This window comes from Harpia harpyja, chromosome 23 (genome assembly GCF_026419915.1).
Source record: "Harpia harpyja isolate bHarHar1 chromosome 23, bHarHar1 primary haplotype, whole genome shotgun sequence".
In the NCBI taxonomy this organism is placed as follows: Eukaryota; Metazoa; Chordata; class Aves; order Accipitriformes; family Accipitridae; genus Harpia; species Harpia harpyja.
Window position 1 is genome coordinate 1,319,649 of NC_068962.1, and position 18,714 is coordinate 1,338,362.

Genomic DNA, 18,714 nt, shown 5'->3' on the forward strand with positions numbered 1-18,714 from the left:
GAAATCACATATTTGCATAAAAATTCAGGCTATTCACTTTCTGCTTTATTTAGTAAAATAAATGGAAAAGTTCATGTGACGTCAAGCAACCAATCTGTTCATAGTGTCAGGAGAGGCTGACAGTGGATCCCAGCATGGCACCAAAAGCAAAGAGAATGGAGGAAACAGATCTCTGGGAACTACAAGCTTTATCTCTGATATTGCCATTTTGCTATATCACCCTTTGCTCCAACAGAGCTCCTGGAGTACTGAGAAAAGAGAGCTGGAGCCAGCAAATGAGAAGGGAGGAGAGATTCCTAGAGAGGACAGGCAGCATATACATACAAAGCATGGAGATGGGAATCCATGACTGACTTGGCCCCTTAATCTTACTATCCCAGGAATTCCTGAGCTGCGGGGCTCAGTGAACTCTTCATACACCAGAAACAGATGACTCTGGGCAGAGTCATCCTGTTGTCTGACAAAGAATCAGAGCTCCTCATTGAGGGTCTTCTCTTCAGGTTCATCTTCTTTCTAAAACACATTAGAGGCATGAAATCAGTTTTGATGTTGCTCGGTTTCTTAGCATAGTGATAAAAGGAAACAAACCAACTTAAATGCCTCCCTCTGCTGTCTGTGCCACTGCTCTGCCTATCCCATTTCAATTGCACAACACAGGCTCCTGACACACAAAGCCTCTGTGCTATAGGAAGATGAGCTTTGACAAAGAGAGTACTCTTAACACTGAATGAACAGGGAGGTTAAATTGTCCCTCTCCCAGCAGAGACCTCTGGTAGAGTCCTGACTGTATACTAGTCTGTATACTCTGTTCTGTGGCCTTCTTGATAGATTTCCTGCCTATCCATGCCACTGTCTCTCTGATCCTCTCCTATGGGCTGCCAGCCACCACCCCCATTCTCAGTGTCCAAAAGCACCCTTCACTCTGTCTCCCCAGCTGCTCTTCCCAGAACATAGACGCTTTGCTGAGACCTTCATACAGTTGCAGAGGTCAGTGAAGTCTTCTTGCTGTAGACTAGAAGGTAGAGGTCAATGAAGAAACAGGCTCTGCAAAGACATCCATCTCTGCTCTGCTCTAGATCTAATGCTTTTCTGATATTCAGGTGCACATGAAAATTAAAGAGGAGGTGGCAGGAGTGGGGGGGAGTTCAAGGAACTGAAGTCATTTTCTTCAAGAGCCTTGTGAGCAACAGCATCATCCTACAAGATCCCAGCTTCCTGTAGACTGTACAGGAGACTCCCTTTACCTTCTGCATTCTTTGTAAGAAATGATTACAGAAGTCCTGTACACGCTCAACAGAGACTTCATCCAGAGTCAACACATCCTGCTTCTCATCTGGTGCGTTGAATATAGCCAGAGCTGGCAGCTGGGACTTCTTCAGTTTGAAGAATGACACTGTTTGTTCATTGCTCTTCAAATTGCTGTCTACCAGGATAAAAAGAATCTGTGATGGAAATAGGAAAGGAAACGTGAGCAAAACAGAGACTGAGAGAAAGAACAGATCCCCAGACAGTGATCATAGGAAGATTAACAGTGATATTTTTATAAAGAGGTAGACTCTCTTAGGACAACAATTTCCTCTGCCACTAACTCCTCATGCAGTGCATTTTTCTGTATTTTATCAAGTCCAGACTTACACTACCAAACAAAATGTTTTCTTTCACCTTCTTTAACAATATATCTCCAGTATGGCAGGAAGGCAGTCTCCATTTCTATTCTCTTAATAGATGAGGAAACAAGATGTCTTTTATCTTAGTGGCACATGTAAAAGAAGCTGACTCCTCTACTTGCTTGTTATTTGGATAAGATGCTTACATCCATGCAAGACCCAGAGTGGCAGAGTAAAAAGGTGTTTTGCTGTGTGGAGAATCAAACTCAATTGCAAGAATGTGGGAGTGAAGTATAGGGCAGCGGGAGCCTGCAAGGATAAGAACATGAGAATACCAAACACAAAGGATGTATTTAAGTAAGTGAGCTGCAGTGAATAGAAATGAAGATGCAATCATTTCAGAAACAGGAGTCGTTGGCAAGACACTAATGTCCATAAAGCCCATCTCAGCGGAGGGTTGTTCAGACCTGGGGAGAGAAGTCCAACAATGAATAAGCCGGGATGAGAATGACCTACAGTTTTCTGGGCTCCCAAATAGTCTTAAAGAGCAAGAGCAAGATATGGATTAGGATTCTGCTGGGATGATTCAATAGTATGGATTTATCAGAATTGGTGACCAACTCCATGATTTTATTTTAAGAGTAAAGATCAACTGAGATCTTACAGGTGCAGTAGGAATTGGTACAAATTTAAAATTTTGGAATCTGAAAGATTATCAATAAAATATACAGCTATCTCAAAAATCTTTGTTAAATTATCTGTTAATACTAAACACAAACATTACGTATAAATTTTATAAAAGAAAGTAAATACAGCAACTGAACAATTTAATCAGTGACTGATTAAATGCAATCCCTTGGCAGGTGACATCCAAGACAATGAAACAAATATCCAGCTAACATGCGTCATTTTTTCTTCTCTTTATCCTGTGCAGTCTACTGGGCCTAGCATATTCAAGGTACCCATAGACATGGATATGACTTAACTTACACAAGGAAAAAAGATAATTTAAAAAAGAAAAATAATGCAATGTGAAGATGATGTGCCCAGTTCCCAGGCTGTGACTCATGTTTTTCTTTCTTTTCAATCAGGAACACTCAACTTTTTTCTTCTCTAAAAATAAACTTGGTAAATCTCAAATTCTTTACTTTATTAAATTTATGTTCTATAAAAAACCAAATACATCTGGAAATTTTCCTAGGCAACAGCCTATGGGAAGGAGGGATAGTTAGGCTGGTGTAAGGTTTAACTGCAGTTAATCACTGCAATACAGGGGCAGGAACAACACTTTCAATGGATATGTGATATTTACCACTTGCAATCTCTTCCAAAAGTCAACTGTACCCCAAGGGCAAAAAGCTAGTGAGCACACAGGTTGTGGGGAACTTCTCCCAGAGTGCTAAATTCATCCTTTTGCAGGATAAAACACGAAGCTAGAGAAGGGTTACAAATCTAAGGGTTAGAGGTCTAAGGACCTGATCTAACAGGCTTTCAGCTGGAGCAGCAATACTTATGTTTTAGGGCCCTCCTTCCAACTGGCAAGCTGGAAACAGAGGCTGGTGTTGGAGGGAAGCACTTTCAGAGGGTTGGTACAGGAAATGGTATCACATTTTCACCAGTTCATTCACCAGCTTTTGTTTTTCTCTGTGAAAAATCCACTAGACAACAACAAATCAAATGTTAAACAAGAAGTTAATTAAAAAAAACATTTAGAAAACCTAGGTTGTTAAATGCTGTCACTTTCTATACAAAATCTCCTCCACCTTTAAAACAGATGAATAGCATTTTAAAATAGTAATATAAATAAATGTTAGTCAACATTCTTCACTTTATCAAGCTTCCAGCCTTTGTTAAAATTCCCAAAACTAAAAGGCTGTACATAAGAATAAAAAGGTTGGGGTTTAGAACTCCAAACACCTTTTTCCTTACCGAAGAAAGCAAAAACACACAAACAACTGGCCCCTCAGCTAGAAAGGCTGAGATATCATCATTCACAGTTCCTAACTTGGATGTCTCTACTGACTCACATTTGGCTCACAGAGTTATAGGGTGCCAAAGTACAGCAAAAGTTTCCTTCCCCTATTCCAAAAAATACAGGAGAGACGGCAATTGTGTTTGTCCACTATTGCTCGAAAGAAGACACCTTAATGCCTATCATATGCGTTTTAGAATGACACATCCCTGGTAGGTGCTGTGATGTGGGATGAATCCTCCTTCAGCAAAAGGACAGGCCACGCACCCTACACTGGACGTGCTCCAGGAGTCCTGCCAAGGCCCGTGTGGCCTCAAAGTCACACCTGCGAGGCAGTCTGTGAGGTCTGTTGGTACCGAGGCCACAAGCACTGGAAGCCTGCTCCACTCAGCAGCTGGAAACCAAGCAGGTTTCTCAATGGGGACACTTCCACGAAAGATGCCGCCTGGTGGAAATGGCATTTTCTCATGAGGAATTTATTTTGTTCAAGGATTCCCAGCCAGCCCTAATCATAAAGAATGAAAGCAGTGACCATGGTAAATTATACTGACCAGGAGACAAGATTCACCTTGCTTAACTTCTGCCATCTAGATCTTAGTCTTGGCTCGGCCAGCCGTCTAGGTAACCTCTCCAATAAACAGTGACAAGCACTTTATCCCATCTATTTTAGAGGGGAAGGAAGGACGTGCCTGTCCTCCACCAGTGCTGAAAAGAGCCTAAAGCCTTTGCTCAGATAACTTACCAAAGCTATAATTCACCAAAACAAATCCCACTTATGATGCCAACTCTCACGTCACCGCTAGAAACCAGGTAGTTCCATCCCAAACTGAAAGTCCGTTTTCTATTTCATACTATCCTGTACAATAGCTGTTTTTTTCTTTCTGAAACCGCTTCCATGAAATTGTTTCATTTTGTAGCCATCTTCTTGCCTGTGTTCAGAGGTCTGCTGCTACAGGCACTGAAGGATCTCCTGCATGGATGAGGAACTCCTGACACAAATTCTACCCTCCACACATGGTATTATCTGTGCACTGCCACCTGCAATAAGGTCTCTTTCAGAAAATTTTGTACACTGGTGCTGTCTTGGTGTCTTGACAACTTGATTCCTAGCCCAGTGCTTTTAGAACATTGAGTTCCTGGTAAATACTAAGATATGGAATGATGTTACTGCCCAAGGAATTAAAGTTAACTGAAAATAGTACTGCAATAGTAGAAAAAAAATTGATGTTGCTTAGTTTTTCCTCTAACAAAGACAAACAGGAAGGATGATCAAGCCTCATATCCAGTGTTTGACTTTGAACTTCACGGAGCTGCAACGTTCATTCTTGGAGGAGATTTTAGAAGCAAAAAGATCAAATTCTGAAGTTTGAGTAATTTCATACATAGCTTACATAGTACATCAAAGCAAAATGAAAACATCAATCATGAATTAAAAAAAAAGCAAGCTATAAAATCAACTTTACTGCAGATATCTGTTAAGTGACATAGACAATCCATATTTACAGGTTCCCCTATTTATGGCTAAAAGAGGCATCTCTAAAGATTATCTCTCTCAGTTCTGGAGCCATCAATGCCTGACAAGAAAAATAAAAAGTCTATGAATGACTCTCTGCAAGAGAAAGGGCACTGTCCTTTCGTTTCCATAGAAGAACACCTGAAGGACTCTCAGGAGTTTCTGAGAACCCAATTCTAAATGGGCATACATATAAAGTAAAAGGGACTTTGCAAACATCTCTACCCAAATAATTTTGACATCGTAAACCAGTTATATCAGTTGCAGCAAAAGCTGCTTTTGTTATTCCCAACATCACCTTATTGAAACTTTTGCAAATACCCATGAGGTACACCAGCTGTAATTGTCATGCTATATTCTGACACTGTGGAAAGAAAACTGAAGATGCTTATGCTAGTTTGGCTCAGCAATGCAAATCCTGACATTTCATTTCCAGTAGAAAGCCTGGACTCTTGGCAGTACTTTCTCAAATAAGCACATATTTGATTGCAGTGGGATCCTTCCAAGAAGGCTGGTGGATTTGGTCCTGCAGCTGCAGTGCTCTGAGCTCTGCCTGTTCACTGTCACCCACCCACAATTGTTTCTCAGTGTCTGCTACAAAAGTACCATATTTCTTCTTATTCTTGTCAGCTCTTGCTGGCTTAGCATCATCTAACATTTGCACTTTCCTTTCCAGCATTTTATAGCCCCCAGGTTCCGCAATAAAGTCTAGAGGAATCTAGACTGCCTTCAGACACTCACTGCTGCTCAGGGCGCAGTTCCGGCTGTTTTCAAATAACAGTCCTCACCATACAGCCTCAGGGATCCTCCAGCCAAAAATCTCAGCTTCCTCTAAGGCAAAAATGAAAAGATCGTAAACCAGAGATGAAGGGACCATAACCCAGGAACTGGCAGGTGAATCACTTCCTCATGATCCATTAATGGTTGAACTCAATGATCTTAAGGGTGTCTTCCAACCTCAATGATTCTATGATTCTACGATTGTCTTCATTCTTTGGGGTCAGCCACTCAGCAGCAGCAGTTCCTCTTCATCACTCCATCAATCCAAGCAACGAGTTTCTCTTCTCCCTCCAGCTGGCGACGACAATGACAAGGACTCCTCTTCCCTCAGAGCGCAGCAGAGACGGGTGAAAGGATCGGTACCCCTTCTGCTGCTTGGGAACCCTCTCGAGGCTCTGTTTGTCTTCTGCACTGGCTTGTAGAGAAGTTGCAACACACGCCGCGTCTCCCCACTCTGTTCTGGCACTCTGCAATCACTGTACAGTGCTGCTGGATGCCGTGGTACATGTTCACAGGGAGCCTGAACACCTCTCCACTGCACAGCAATGATTCCTTGCTCAAACCAGTGACAGCACTAATCCCGCAGCACAAACAAGCCTTTCACCACCAGCCACAGGCTATGAATTATTCACTGGTAATCCTGAATAAAATTCAAGTCAAGAATCTTGCATTTATTCACAGATAATCTGCAAGCTACAAAAAGGCAAAATCTACTCAATACTTTACTTGTTTTGAAGTAAACCTGAGTTAACTTGGTAGTCCTGACAACAGGTAATTCCACTTAGGGAAATTAGCCAGCAGAGATTTCCATGGTATTGTGCAGTGGCTGCTTCTGATACTGAAACTAATTCATGTCTTTCTACATGACAGAGCAACGGAGACAAACCTAAGTGGGCATACCGCTCTGCTTACTCCTTAGTACCGAGATCTAAGACCCAAACAGCGGGATCCTAGCTCTCTCTTATTTCTTTGCAAGAGGGCAATTCAAACCACAATTTACTCCTCCAAGTGCCACTCCTTTGGGAAAAACAACTTATTAGACTCTAAGTCCCTTCACCTACATGTCCTGCAGTACCACTCCAGTAAGGTGGAAATAATTAGTCAAATCCCCACATCTTTAATCTCTGTATTTTATTCTGGCAAACTTCTTCTAGACTGATTGGGTGGGAAACTTGCCTGTATGAATTAAAAAAAAAATTAGATTTGGCTTGCTGGCAATTCATAAATTATCTGGACTTCAGTACAACATTTTACCCAATGTTTTGTGAAGTATTCCTAGAAAAATCATTCACATTTGCTCAGATCTGGGCATGTCACATGAAGAGAAAACTGCCTGCAGTCACGTCAGCAAAGGATAGTGATGCTAAACAGCAATGCACTGTGTTAGAAGAATTAGCTGCCTGGGGAGAGACTGGTATCAGACTCTGCTGCTTATGGACAACAGGAATAATGGTGTCATTATAGCACACACCTCACATGAGACGGTGGGAATTTTTCAGGTAAATGAGTTCTCTTTTATCACTATGTATTCATCGAAGCAAAACACTTTTGGAGAGACCTTTTGACTTTGATGGCTGGTTTCTGCCTGGTCTCTTGCCAATGGGTGGGACAGATGGCAAGGTCCAAAGTAGTCCTGCCATAAACGAATGTCAGGACTTCTGAGGGTGCACAGTTCTGAGGTGGCCCCTCCATTTGAAGATGAGGATATACTTGATTAATTTAATCTGACCCGTCAGTACCACAAACAGATGCATGCCGAAGTTCATGTTCTTAAACCCCAACTCCTTCCAGCTCCACTCTTCTCCCAGGAAGATCTCTTCCACTGCCTCTCAGCTTAGCCTTCTCCGCTGCTGTGATCCTCTGCCCCCTCCCATCTGCTGTTCTCCCTTGCCCCAAATGCCTTCCTGTTGCTCCCAATCCTCCTCTGCTTGCCAGTTCCTTCCTCTGTTCCCTAGACACAAATTCCCCTGTAATCCAGGTGCTGGCAGAGAATCAGCCATTACAAGATTTACTGTCTGGGGAGCTCTGCCCACAGAGGGGCGGGAACCAGGCGGAATTTCTCTGAAAGACCCCATCTATCCCATCACATTAGTGTGGGAAATCCGACAAACCCATTTGCAACTCCTTTAAAATTGCTATTTTCCCAGGATCCAACCAGAAGGCTAAGGGTTAAGAAGCACCGTGACATTAATTGCTGTCTTATATAATGCTCCTTGGCATCTTGCAGGCTGTACATACAACATCACCTCTCACACCAGTGGAATGCAACCATCACCAGACTGAAGTGCAGCAGCTGTTTGTCTTCTCCCAGTGCAAGGGAACAAAACTGGACCAGAGGCAAGGAAGTACATAATGTCCCACTGAGGGAGTACAGGAGTAGGATACAGAGGATATTTTCCCCACAAAGAGGCAAAATGGCAAAAGGTGAACAGATCCAACCCCTCCACTTAATTACCCAGCTAATCCTCTTTTCCTGCCACTTGGCCTTTGCTCCCCTAATGCACAGAGAAGGAGATTATGCCCTCCCCATCCACGGAAGCAATCACTGTTCTCCCTTTTTTCTCCCTAACGGCTCCCTTTCCTCTCTGTTTGGACTTACCTTCCCCTTGAAGAGCTCCGCTGCCGCCCGATATCTGCGCATTTGCTCGGGGTGCCTTGGGGACATCTTGTCTGTGATCAGGAGGAGGTGAAGCTGGAGTGAACTCTGCATCACACCTATTGCTGTCTGCAAAACACACACAGGCAAGGAGACTGAGAACATTCAATCTGCATTGGATGCACTGCCAGAGGGAATCAATCCTCATGTCTCAGCTAAGATTTCTTTGCAAATCAGCCTTGCAAGCAGGACAGCTTTCTTTAAAGGAGGAGGGATCCAATCTGGGTTCTTTGTGGAAGCGCTTAACCTCCTGGCTTTGCTTATTCCCGAGATGAGGGTCTGAAGACCACAAGGGTTCATCCCTGGCCCTCAGGATAGTCGGTGACTAGGCAGGGGGACTGCCTGGATACAGCAAGCTGAAGTCTAGAGGGGCAAGGAAGTGGAGAGGGAAGTCCAGCAAACACTGAACATCAGGGTGCCCTGAATCACTGAGGTCCAGCACTTGGCTGAAATGGGAGCAAGAAAGTGGGAAGGATTTGTGGTGTCAGGGTTGGTGTCTCCCCTTATTTCCTTCCTTTAGGGTTAAGCTGTGCACAGGATGGGGATGACTCCCGAGTTTCAGCAATCCCCGGGCCTGGGCATTCCAGAGTGCTGAGGGTTAAAATTGCAGTCCCACACTGGGAGAAGACCTGGAGCCGGCTGTCCCTCGTCCCCTGGGCAACGGCCAAGCAGGCAGCACACACTGGCCCTCTGTGAGGAGACAGGTCTGGCACTGCCCAAGAAGCCGCTGCACCATCTCCAGGCACTCACTCACTCACTCACTCACTCGTCATCTCGCTTCTCCTTCCACCCGCTTCCTGCAGCCTCTCCCTCAAACTAAACAGCAGCTGGGCCAGACCTGCTGCCTCCCCTGTACCACCAAAACCACGGAGGCACAGACCATGCAGCTCCCTGCCAGCCGGAGAAGAAAGTTTCCACACGCTCCAGGAGTAATAAGGAAGGGGTCAGGGAGTGCACGCCAGCAAGGGCCATGCACTGCAAAGCATCTAGTTTTTGGCAGCCGGGACTCTGCCATTAGCCTAATGTTTATCAGACATTTTGTATCCCTTCGCTTCTCTGGTGGTGTGCGGATGGGGCAGGGGAGAGTAGAGGGGATGCTAACCGAGGCTGGAGAGCATTAGAAGACCTCATGGGAGAGGACAGGGCTGAAGGTGAGGGTGAAGCCAGCCAGCACCAAGGGCCATGACAAGGCTGGGCTGAGAGCAGGCAGGGCTGGAGCAGCAGTTCCTCCAGCAGCTCCACACAAAGGCGTGCCTGTCCACGCAACCTTGTGCAAGAGCGATCAGCAGAGCTCATCAGCATGGCTGGGTTACATCTGACTCTCCTGGAAAGCCCACAAGGTAATCATTGCCTAAAAATGCCTAAAGTATGTGGGAGAAACAGTAAGGGCCCCAGGATGGGGAGAGAAACCCTTGGCAGCACTCGGTGTGATCTGCATGACCCCAGCCTCTGCTGACCAGCAGCATAGTTGTAAACAGCATATGCGCTGGGAATAAATATTTATGAAAAACCAAGCTACATTAGTGGAGCTGGGAGGGCTTTCGGCCGGAGACTGCAGGAGGCACTGTTAACTGCAGCACCTTGATAGGACTCCAGTGTCTGGAAAAAAACTGGAACAACATGTGTACTGCCAGTCAGGGTGGAGGGGACCTGCTGAACAGCTCAGGACTTCTTGGTCAGGGAGACAGCCTGGGTGCCGAACAGGAGCGAGAGCCCAAAGCATCAGCAGAAACACATGAAGAAAGAGCCATGATTGCATGAAGAACAAGCCATGACCTAATCAATTGCCAAAAGATGCAGTGGAGGCTCCAAGAGTTCAGAAGGCCTGGATGATTATAAAGATAACAAGAATATCCCCGGTGATGTGACTTCGGTGATCTCAAAGGGCTGTGAGGACAGTGGGGAAGGATATAGCTTTTCTGTCCCCAGAACTATTCTGTGATTTTGAAACGCATTTTTCACATCCCTTATTAAGTTGAAAAACAAATCCACTTTTTTTTTCCTTTTTTTTTTTTTTTAACCAAAAAACCAGAACTTATACTGTATTTCATTCTGGAAACAAAATGTTACATTTCCAAAACAAAATGCTCTCTCTACTGGTGGCCTGCACCTGAACTGGGAAATGTGTCAGCCCTCTTAGCTGATACTTGGCATCAGCTTGAAAACATATAGCTTTGAAACAGGTTGGGCCATTCTCCTTTGATTAAATCGAGCCTGGTCAGCACTGTTGTAGCTATCCAGAAGTCCACAAAAGACCCCATCGGCAATGACAAAGTCTCAGCCTTGCAGCCATCGGGGCTTTTAAGACCTATTGACTCCACAGCAATAAGCCCAGTGAACTGCTGAGATTTCAGAGCAGCCTAAATCCTTGGTCACTCTCTATAGCAGGGAGGAGCACTGGGACCCTGCCACTGCCAGTCAGAAGGGTGAGCTAATGAGGGTGGCCAACATGGAAGCATCCTATGTCTGGGGTTTTTTTTGTTGAACTGATGAATTCTGGAATAAGGGATAGAGGGGATGGGAAAAATTTTGCTTGGGAGGTTTCCAGCCGGCTCTTGAATATGCTTTCAAATAGCCAGGCTTATGTCAAGCCCTATGTGCTGGTTGATGAAGAAAAGCCTGCCTTCTGGGAGTAGGTCACTCGAGTTTCCGTGTTTCTCAAGGCTTCTCAGCTAAAGAGAGGGGATCCTAGCTGAGCAGGGTCTGCAGGCATGGCACAACATGGCAAGTGCCCATGGGAGGAGGCAGCACAGCCAGCCGGAGTGGTAAGAAATGGAGCTCTCTGCCCACCAACACCCCAAATATACTGGAAAGCTAAAGGAATCCCCATGCCCCCCTTACTCCCCCCACCCCACCTGCACACGCCAGCACAGCATCTGCTTCCAGTCCCTGTATGGATTAGCAGCGAAGAGCTGCGTGGCTTCCCCAACGCCATCCACGCTGTTGCCGCAACCCCCGCACACATCTGGGTATGCCAACTCTTGGGCCAGAGGATGCCCATGAGGAGGCCAGGTGCCAGGGTGAGGGCTGTGGGGAGCTGATAATTACCACAGGGTTGTACTCTGTGACCAGGCGGAGCTCATTCATCCGAATGAAACGAGTAATCTTCTCGGCATCAACATCTTTGCTGTTCATATCGAGATCCCTCCGGTCATTGTCTACCTGAAGACAGGCAAAGAAACCTACAGTCACAGCTGTCCTCTCCTCTCAGCACCCGTTCCAGGGGCACTGATGGCACTCCCTCACAGAGACATCCATCCCCTGGGACACCACCATCCTCTCTCCCCCCCACCACGTAATCCCCACTTCTGGAGGTCCAGAACCTACAGAAACCAGCCTGCACTTTGCGACAACCATCTTCCACCCTCCTTCAGTCTCCCAGTGACACAGCACGCTCATGGCATAACAGAAATCACTGAGGACTCCAGACATCCCTACGGTATCAGCTCCTGATGCACTGGAGAAAGGGAGGATTAGCTGATAATTCTAGGCCTTGTGGGGAGAGATCATTAAATAGCCTAACTCCTCACATAAATTTTGGCTTTATAGCCCCTTTTAAAATCTTCATCTGCTTATTCTTTTACTTCTACAAGTAATAAACTTTGGCATGGGCTCGTATGGATTTCCTGGAAACATTGTGCAAGTAGGAAATCTCTCCAATAAAAAGAGGATTATTTTTTTTCCAGTACAGCAGAAAAAAAAAATAATATCAAGAACAGCACATTTTAGCTTTAGAGGAAAATTCATCCTGCTACACATCTCCCCACACTTCACTGCCCCATGCAAACAATGTGATTTTATTGAGGTTTTCATGACCTGGTAAACAGAAAAAAAAGCAGGCAATCACTGAACGACAGCTAAACCACCTGAAGAGTTGCTGTGCAGTAGCACCGCAGGACGTGACTGAGTTGAGCCATGGGGACGCTGGGCTCTGACACGCAATACGATCAAAGTTTGGGATTTGCAGGCCTTTGATACCCGTGTTGAATGAGGTTCTTGGGGCTGAGGAAAGGTCCACATGCACGCCCCAGATTTTATTCTCTGCATCTGTACAACCTCTGAAAGTGCTTGTGTTAGTTTTTTCCAGTGGTGTGCAGACATCTAAAGCCCTTTTTGCTGTTCTGTGGTCATTGGCAAGGTCTTTGATCTGGTAGCGGGGCACAGTGCCCTGTCTGGCAACCCAAACTGGTGCTTTTCAGACTGTGTGGCCCAATTCCTCTCACAGATTTGCTCCTGCATAAAATGAAAGGGCAGCTCTACTCAAGGAAATGAGATCAGGCCAGTGCAACACCGGAGATCAGACAGACCTTGGGAACCAATCTAAAGCACCCTGGACTCCCAAGATAGTCTTCTCTTGGCTTTCATGGGCTTCTGGAAACACCTGATTTCCATTTTGGGATAATAACATCTTGAATCTGCGTTCAACATTTATGATTTTAAGAAAATAAGGCTGGAAAATAGCCTGCATCTAATAGTTGAAGCTCTAGTCAAAATGTCTTTATCACTTCATATAATTAGCTTGTTAGCATCTGTTAATTGTGTTCTTTTTAGGTCTATCAGGCCAGATTCCTCACTAGAATAAATCAGTTTTCCTCCACTATATGCAAAGAAGTCACCAGCTGACAGCAGCCCCTCCTACTACTGTAATTATGGTTTAAACTTCTAAGCATTGAAAGTGTTTCATACTCTGCAAAAGCAAAGAAAAAATGAGTTTATGCCTCTGATTCACTGCTATCCTGGTCACGCATCTTCGTATTCTTCAAATGAGTATTTGATTCCAAGTTCTTGTCTCTTTTCTTTTTTCTTTTCCTCTTTATCTCTGACCCCTTACTCCTACACAGTATTCAGCACAGAATAAAAGGAAAAATAATGTGTCTGAATAACTTAAGAAACACTGACAATTAGATGAGCGAATTGTCAACCACATTTGAACCTGACTAGCATATTACTTTCTTGGTTGTTTTTTTTTCCTATTAAACAAGAGTTCAGCTGCAAAAACTGGACTGTGAACAAAGAATATTCAATACAATCCAAATTCCAACAATCCAGACACTTTCTTTTATCAAATACCCTCCCAATGCAGTCATCCTCGCTATCTGCAACAGCGCAAAAACAAAGGAAAATTTCAGTATTTTTGGAAGAAAACCACCATGACTAAGAACCAAAACTGAGATGGGTGTTGCTTCAAATTGCAACATGTGCACATAGCAAATAAAAGGTTAAATAAAAGGACCTGCCTACCTATTGCTCACTCTTAGATCATTCTCTTTGAATTATTTGGATTATGCCAGTGGTAAACACCGTGCAGGAAATGATGAGAAAGAAAGGGGAACAAACTGGCTTTGTCCAATCTTTGTACAACCTGGGTCTAGACCTTGGGCAAGCTGCCAGATTTAGTTTCCCTGTGTCAGTGTGTCCTGTCCACCCCCACCCCCCCCCATGTGCTTAGAGCTGTGGTGACACAACACTTTGCGGGCTTTTAGGACATCTTGTGCTACCTAGGGCCCCTCTCCTCCTCAGATACACCTCACTCTCCAGTTTTCAAGTGCCACACTTGTGTGAGAAGGGGCAACACAAGGAAACGGATATAACTAGTAGAATACTTGCTCTTAGCTTTTGTTGGTACTGTTGAAGCGAGTACACGGCCCTTCGCAGTATTGTCTCCTTAAATTTCAGCAAACATAGCTTCAAATTCAGTGAGGCACCAGCACTTACAGCTGGAGTCAACAAAGATTTGACTTTGCACAGCATCCATCCCTAAGAAACTGCCAAGTAACATTCTTAATGGGCCCATGCCCAAAGCGTATTTAGGGGATAGCTCTGCAAACCACAGTGTAGGAGACAGAAGAGAGCGTTTGGGATTTCTTTTGGTGGCGGAGCACCTGTAACTGCAGAGACCCAGTCTGGATCTGCTTTTGGTCACGATGGAAAAGTTGTGCACCCAGGGAGATGGCCTTGCCTGCCTGAAGTGACACCTGGCAGGATTTGATATCTAGCCTGCTGCGTTGATCCGTTGTAACACAGCCTCTAGGTGCTTTCTGCGCGTCTCGGGAGCCTTTCCAAAACCACAGAAACCCCATCCAAGTGACACTGAGCTCCAGGCAGGTCACTCAGAGACACAGACACTGTTCTGCGCAAAGCTCTGCGTGCTGGACCAGATCCATAGGGCAAACACTTAAAATGGAGAATCTCGTCAGGTGTAATAAACGTCGCGCGTCTCAGTGATGGGCAAGCGAAAAGCGAAAGACCTCTTTGGGGCGGGAAGCTCTACAAACGTGCTTTTAGGTGGGCAGGCGGAGCGACTCTCAACAACCAGCCTGTTTTTTTCATTTTTTGGCTCGCTCTAAGGTGAAGTGCCCAGCTTTAACCCTCCTCTTCACCACCACCACCCGCAGATGCCTCTTCTCCTGCCCCTTGACGGCGGGCAGTTTTCAGGCCCTTGCCCTACAGCCTCTCCCACCCAAACCAGCGGCCAGGGCGACTCCAGAACCCACAGCCTTCCTCCGGTAGATTCACCTCCCCGCGCGGTTTCCCCGGGAGGGAGCTGCTCCTCCGGCCACGGTACCTACACCCCCCCCCCGGCCCGCCGGGCCCACGCACCCTACGGAAGAGCGTGAGGGTGTTCGCCGCCACGCCGTAGCGGGACAGGACGGCGGGGCTGGTGCTGAGGCCGAAGGGAACCTCCGCGACGCGGCCGGCCGCCCGCTCAAACTGGGACGCTGCGGGGCTCCGCCGATCCTGTGGAGAGAGGAGGAGGAGGAGGAAGGGCGGCTCTGAGGGGGAGAGCGCGCGCGCACAGCCCCGCCCCGCCCCGCCCCGCCGTAGCGCGAGGGCGACACCTAGCGGCCGCCGCCGGCCCCGCTCCGCGCCCCCCCCCCCCCCGCGGTTGGGGAGGGGGGAGAGGGACGGGACCGGGACCGGGACCGGGACCGGGACCGGGACCGGGGGGGGGGGGGGGGGGCAGACGAAAAACGGGACAGGACGGCGGGGGGCCGGGGGAAGCGTCTTTTTCTCCCGTTGTCACCTTGCCTGCGGGGCTGGGATGCTGCAGAGATATCCCCCCCCCCCCAAAAAAAAAAAAAAAAAAAAAAAGGATAAGCGAGCAGGCGGCGGTGCCAAGCGGGCTGTCGGTGTCAAAGCCGCGGCGAGCAGGGGGCTGCGGCGGCGGGGGAAGCTGGCCCTTGCCTTGCCCGGACAGCTCGCTTCTCTCACGGGGGGCGGCGGGGTGATGCGAAGGCCTGGAGCTCTCAGAAAGGGGGGGGGGGGAACCCAGAACCTGGATGGAGCACGCCCAAATACACACACACGTGTGTCTGTATAAAATAAATACATAAAAAATACAGGTTTTAAGGTAACAGTGATTCTAGAGTCAGGGGGTTACAATTGTTGAATACCTTGCATTCGCAGTGCCCTGGTTCCTTTTAAAAAGGTGCCTTGGACATATCCTTTAAAAAGTAGTGAATGCAGACGCATGGAAGGACAGAAATGTGCAATTTCTCCGTGACTTGAGGTCCATTCTCCTTCTTGCAGTGAGAGCATTAGCTACGGCCTTAGCCCATATTAAAGCCTCCCTTGCTAGTCCCATTCCCGACTTTTCTTTTGAGTGATGTATTTTTGATACTTCTACTTTTTGGATTTAAATTCTCGAGACACAGTCTCTGCTTGGAAATTGGTTTGTTTTTCTTTCTAGTTTCAACCTTCAGCTCAGCTGTTTGCGAGCCCAGAGAGAATGGAAAACAAAATTCTTTCTTCATTCAAAAGAAAACCAACTCTTCATGACCTGTTTTGGAAATGCCAGCGCATCCACATGGCTCTGGAGAGAGTGCTAAAGCCTGGGGTGGGAATAACCTCACTGAGTTTTGGAGCATTCCTGGGAAAACTGGGGTTTAATCAGGCCAAGCATGACCCTTTCTTGCAGACACGCAGGGTTTCTGGAGCAGCGTGCTGTTTTTCCATCATGGCATGCTGCTCCCAGCCAGGGAGGCCGCGCTCATTATACGGGGAACTTGCCGAGCCGCGTACCGCAGTGAATCGAAAGGCTGCAGCAGAGGAATAATTTAGGGCGAACGGAGAACATGGACATTATTTGGATGAATATACTCTCAGGCAGAGGGCCACGACAAGCCCTCATGGCACACATACGTCTTTATCTACCGTTTAAACGCAGCCCTGTCGTGCTTCAGGCGTTGAACGCCGGACGCGACGCTGGCTGCTGCCTCGTGCTCCTGGCAGCCGGGGCCGCATGGCAGCAGCCTCCCGCCTGACTCTGATGAATGAAATCCCGCAGCGGGAGGAAGGCCGCGGTGGCCCGAGACGCCGGCGGTCATGCCCCCCGCGCCGCTTCGCCCAGCAAGACGCCGCAGTCCCTGCCGAAGCTGGTGGGGAGGCTCTGTGCCCCCGGGTACGGCGCTGCCGCAAGCCCAGCCAGCTACTCTGGGGGAAGGAGGTGTCTCAACACTTTCGTTCTGCGTGTGCAGATTGCCTCGCTGGTTTGCAGGACTGTAGCTCTGCAAAAGCAACCCTCCAGGAGCTCCGAACGCCTGCAGGCACCAAAGGCGGAGCGGCTGGTGCTCTGTGATCAGGGCTTAGCATGGCTCCCAGGGCATCAGCCTCCAGCGCTCACGCAGCTCCTGCTGCCCCACCGTCGGTCCTCACTCTGCGGGGGGCTGCGAGGTGCCCTTGCCCTATACCGAGGGCATGATGACCTCCCTAGGCTGCCCTCCGGCCCCAGGCATCGGGCAGAAAGAGGAAGGAGCTTGCAGAAAGGAGCTGTTTTTCGGAGGCTGAAGTCTTCTCTGGCAGAAGCCACGAGGCAGTGTGTGGGCAGCAGAAGCCCAGGGGAGAGCTCAAAGAAGAGGGGGAAAAAGGTGAAACTTGGGGGCCTTAAAAGTAATGAAGATCCTGTCAAAAAGCCCTCTGTTTTATGGTGCTCCCGCTCAATAAATATTTTTATCTTGTTTCCTAAGGAAAAATATTCATGCCATTTTGGGGGCAAGGGTCGCATACCCATCACTCACCTTTGAATTCAATTGAATTTAGACACAGAGAGGCAGAGATCTCAAGGGTATCAACTCTGGGGAACAAAGCAGCGAGACAGAGAGACCATGCCTACACCCTCCCTGGGAGGAGGCTGCAGCTTGAGCCCAAACCCCCTTGGACTTCGGAGGACCGACACCAGCACTGCTCCCTGAGACCTCTTCCTCGGCCCCCGTCACGCAGGCAGTGCCTTGCTCTGTCTTTGCTAAAGCAAACAACTGACGTTCCCACTCATCCCTCACGTTCCCACTCATCCCTCACCAACGCTGTTTCTCTGCCACCCACATTCCTGTTTTGCTTCCCCTGCAGCATTTCCCTTTCTCCTGCTCCAGGGCTCCTACAACCTCCTTCGCCTTCCTCCATCTCCCTTTCCACACACGGACCAAATTCCCCGTGTTCTCTCTGTGGCCTGTCACAGCCCCTGCACCTCTGGGGACAGGACCTGCCTTTGGAAGGTGTTTACGCCACTTCCAGCCCCACGCTCTCGTCAGGGTGGGATAGGGCTCACAGCTGGCGGAGGGGAGGTTCTGCCAACACACCTGGAAGAATCCAATGACCGCCACCTCTGCACGGCTGACGAAGGCTTCGGCGTCCGCGATGTTGTTCAATAGGATAGGCTTCTCTGCGCCTGGAGAGGAGAGGTCAGGGTGGGACAGAGGGTGCACAAAGAGCCGCTCAAAGAGGCTCCCCCCGACACGCAGGCAAGCATCCCACCCCTTACAAGCTCACCCACACACGTCTCCTGCAAGCTCGACACAACGCCTGTGCAGCACACCCTGGCTCAGGAGGACCCCCCCGCGGCAGACCCAGCCTTTCCCCGAGCCAGGAGGAAAGCTCACTTACTGTGGGACGCGGAGCTGCCGTCTCCAGCACAACCTGCTGGGCATCCCCCGGCCAGCAGGATAACGAAGAGGCACGGGAAGACGGAGGCGCCCATGGTACCAGCTTGCCCTCTCCTCCCCATGCCACCCTGCTCCGGTCCTCTCCGCGGCAAGAGACACGTCAGCCTTGGCGGGGGCCCACGGCCACTCCTGAGGCGGTGGGAAGGGAGCAGCTGGCCCAGGGCGAAGCCTTCAGCTCCCGAGAGAACCGCCCGGGTGGGAGAGAACCCCTCTCTGCTGTGCGGGCACCAGCCCCACAGACCCTCACC

General features: G+C 48.1%; 1 protein-coding gene across 1 annotated transcript; it reads right to left on the reverse strand.

Moving 5' to 3' along the window:
- Window positions 1-238: 238 nt before the first annotated feature.
- Window positions 239-18,528, reverse strand: ERP27 (endoplasmic reticulum protein 27). Its single transcript, XM_052774535.1, has 7 exons — window positions 18,405-18,528; window positions 18,104-18,201; window positions 15,129-15,266; window positions 11,577-11,690; window positions 8,472-8,597; window positions 1,245-1,442; window positions 239-513 (listed from the first exon to the last, which is right to left on the reverse strand). The coding sequence occupies exons 1-7, from the start codon at window positions 18,526-18,528 to the stop codon at window positions 469-471; spliced, it is 843 nt and encodes a 280-aa protein (XP_052630495.1). The 3' UTR covers window positions 239-468.
- Window positions 18,529-18,714: the final 186 nt, after the last annotated feature.

Coding starts and splice junctions, on each gene's coding strand:
- ERP27 (XM_052774535.1), bottom strand. CDS start 18,528: ATGGGGAGGAGAGGGCAAGCTGGTACCATGGGCGCCTCCGTCTTCCCG. Junction 18,202..18,404: donor CAGCTCCGCGTCCCACAGTA/AGTGAGCTTTCC, acceptor ACCCTGACCTCT/CCTCTCCAGGCGCAGAGAAG. Junction 8,598..11,576: donor TCACAGAGTACAACCCTGTG/GTAATTATCAGC, acceptor TGTGTTTTGCAG/ACAGCAATAGGTGTGATGCA.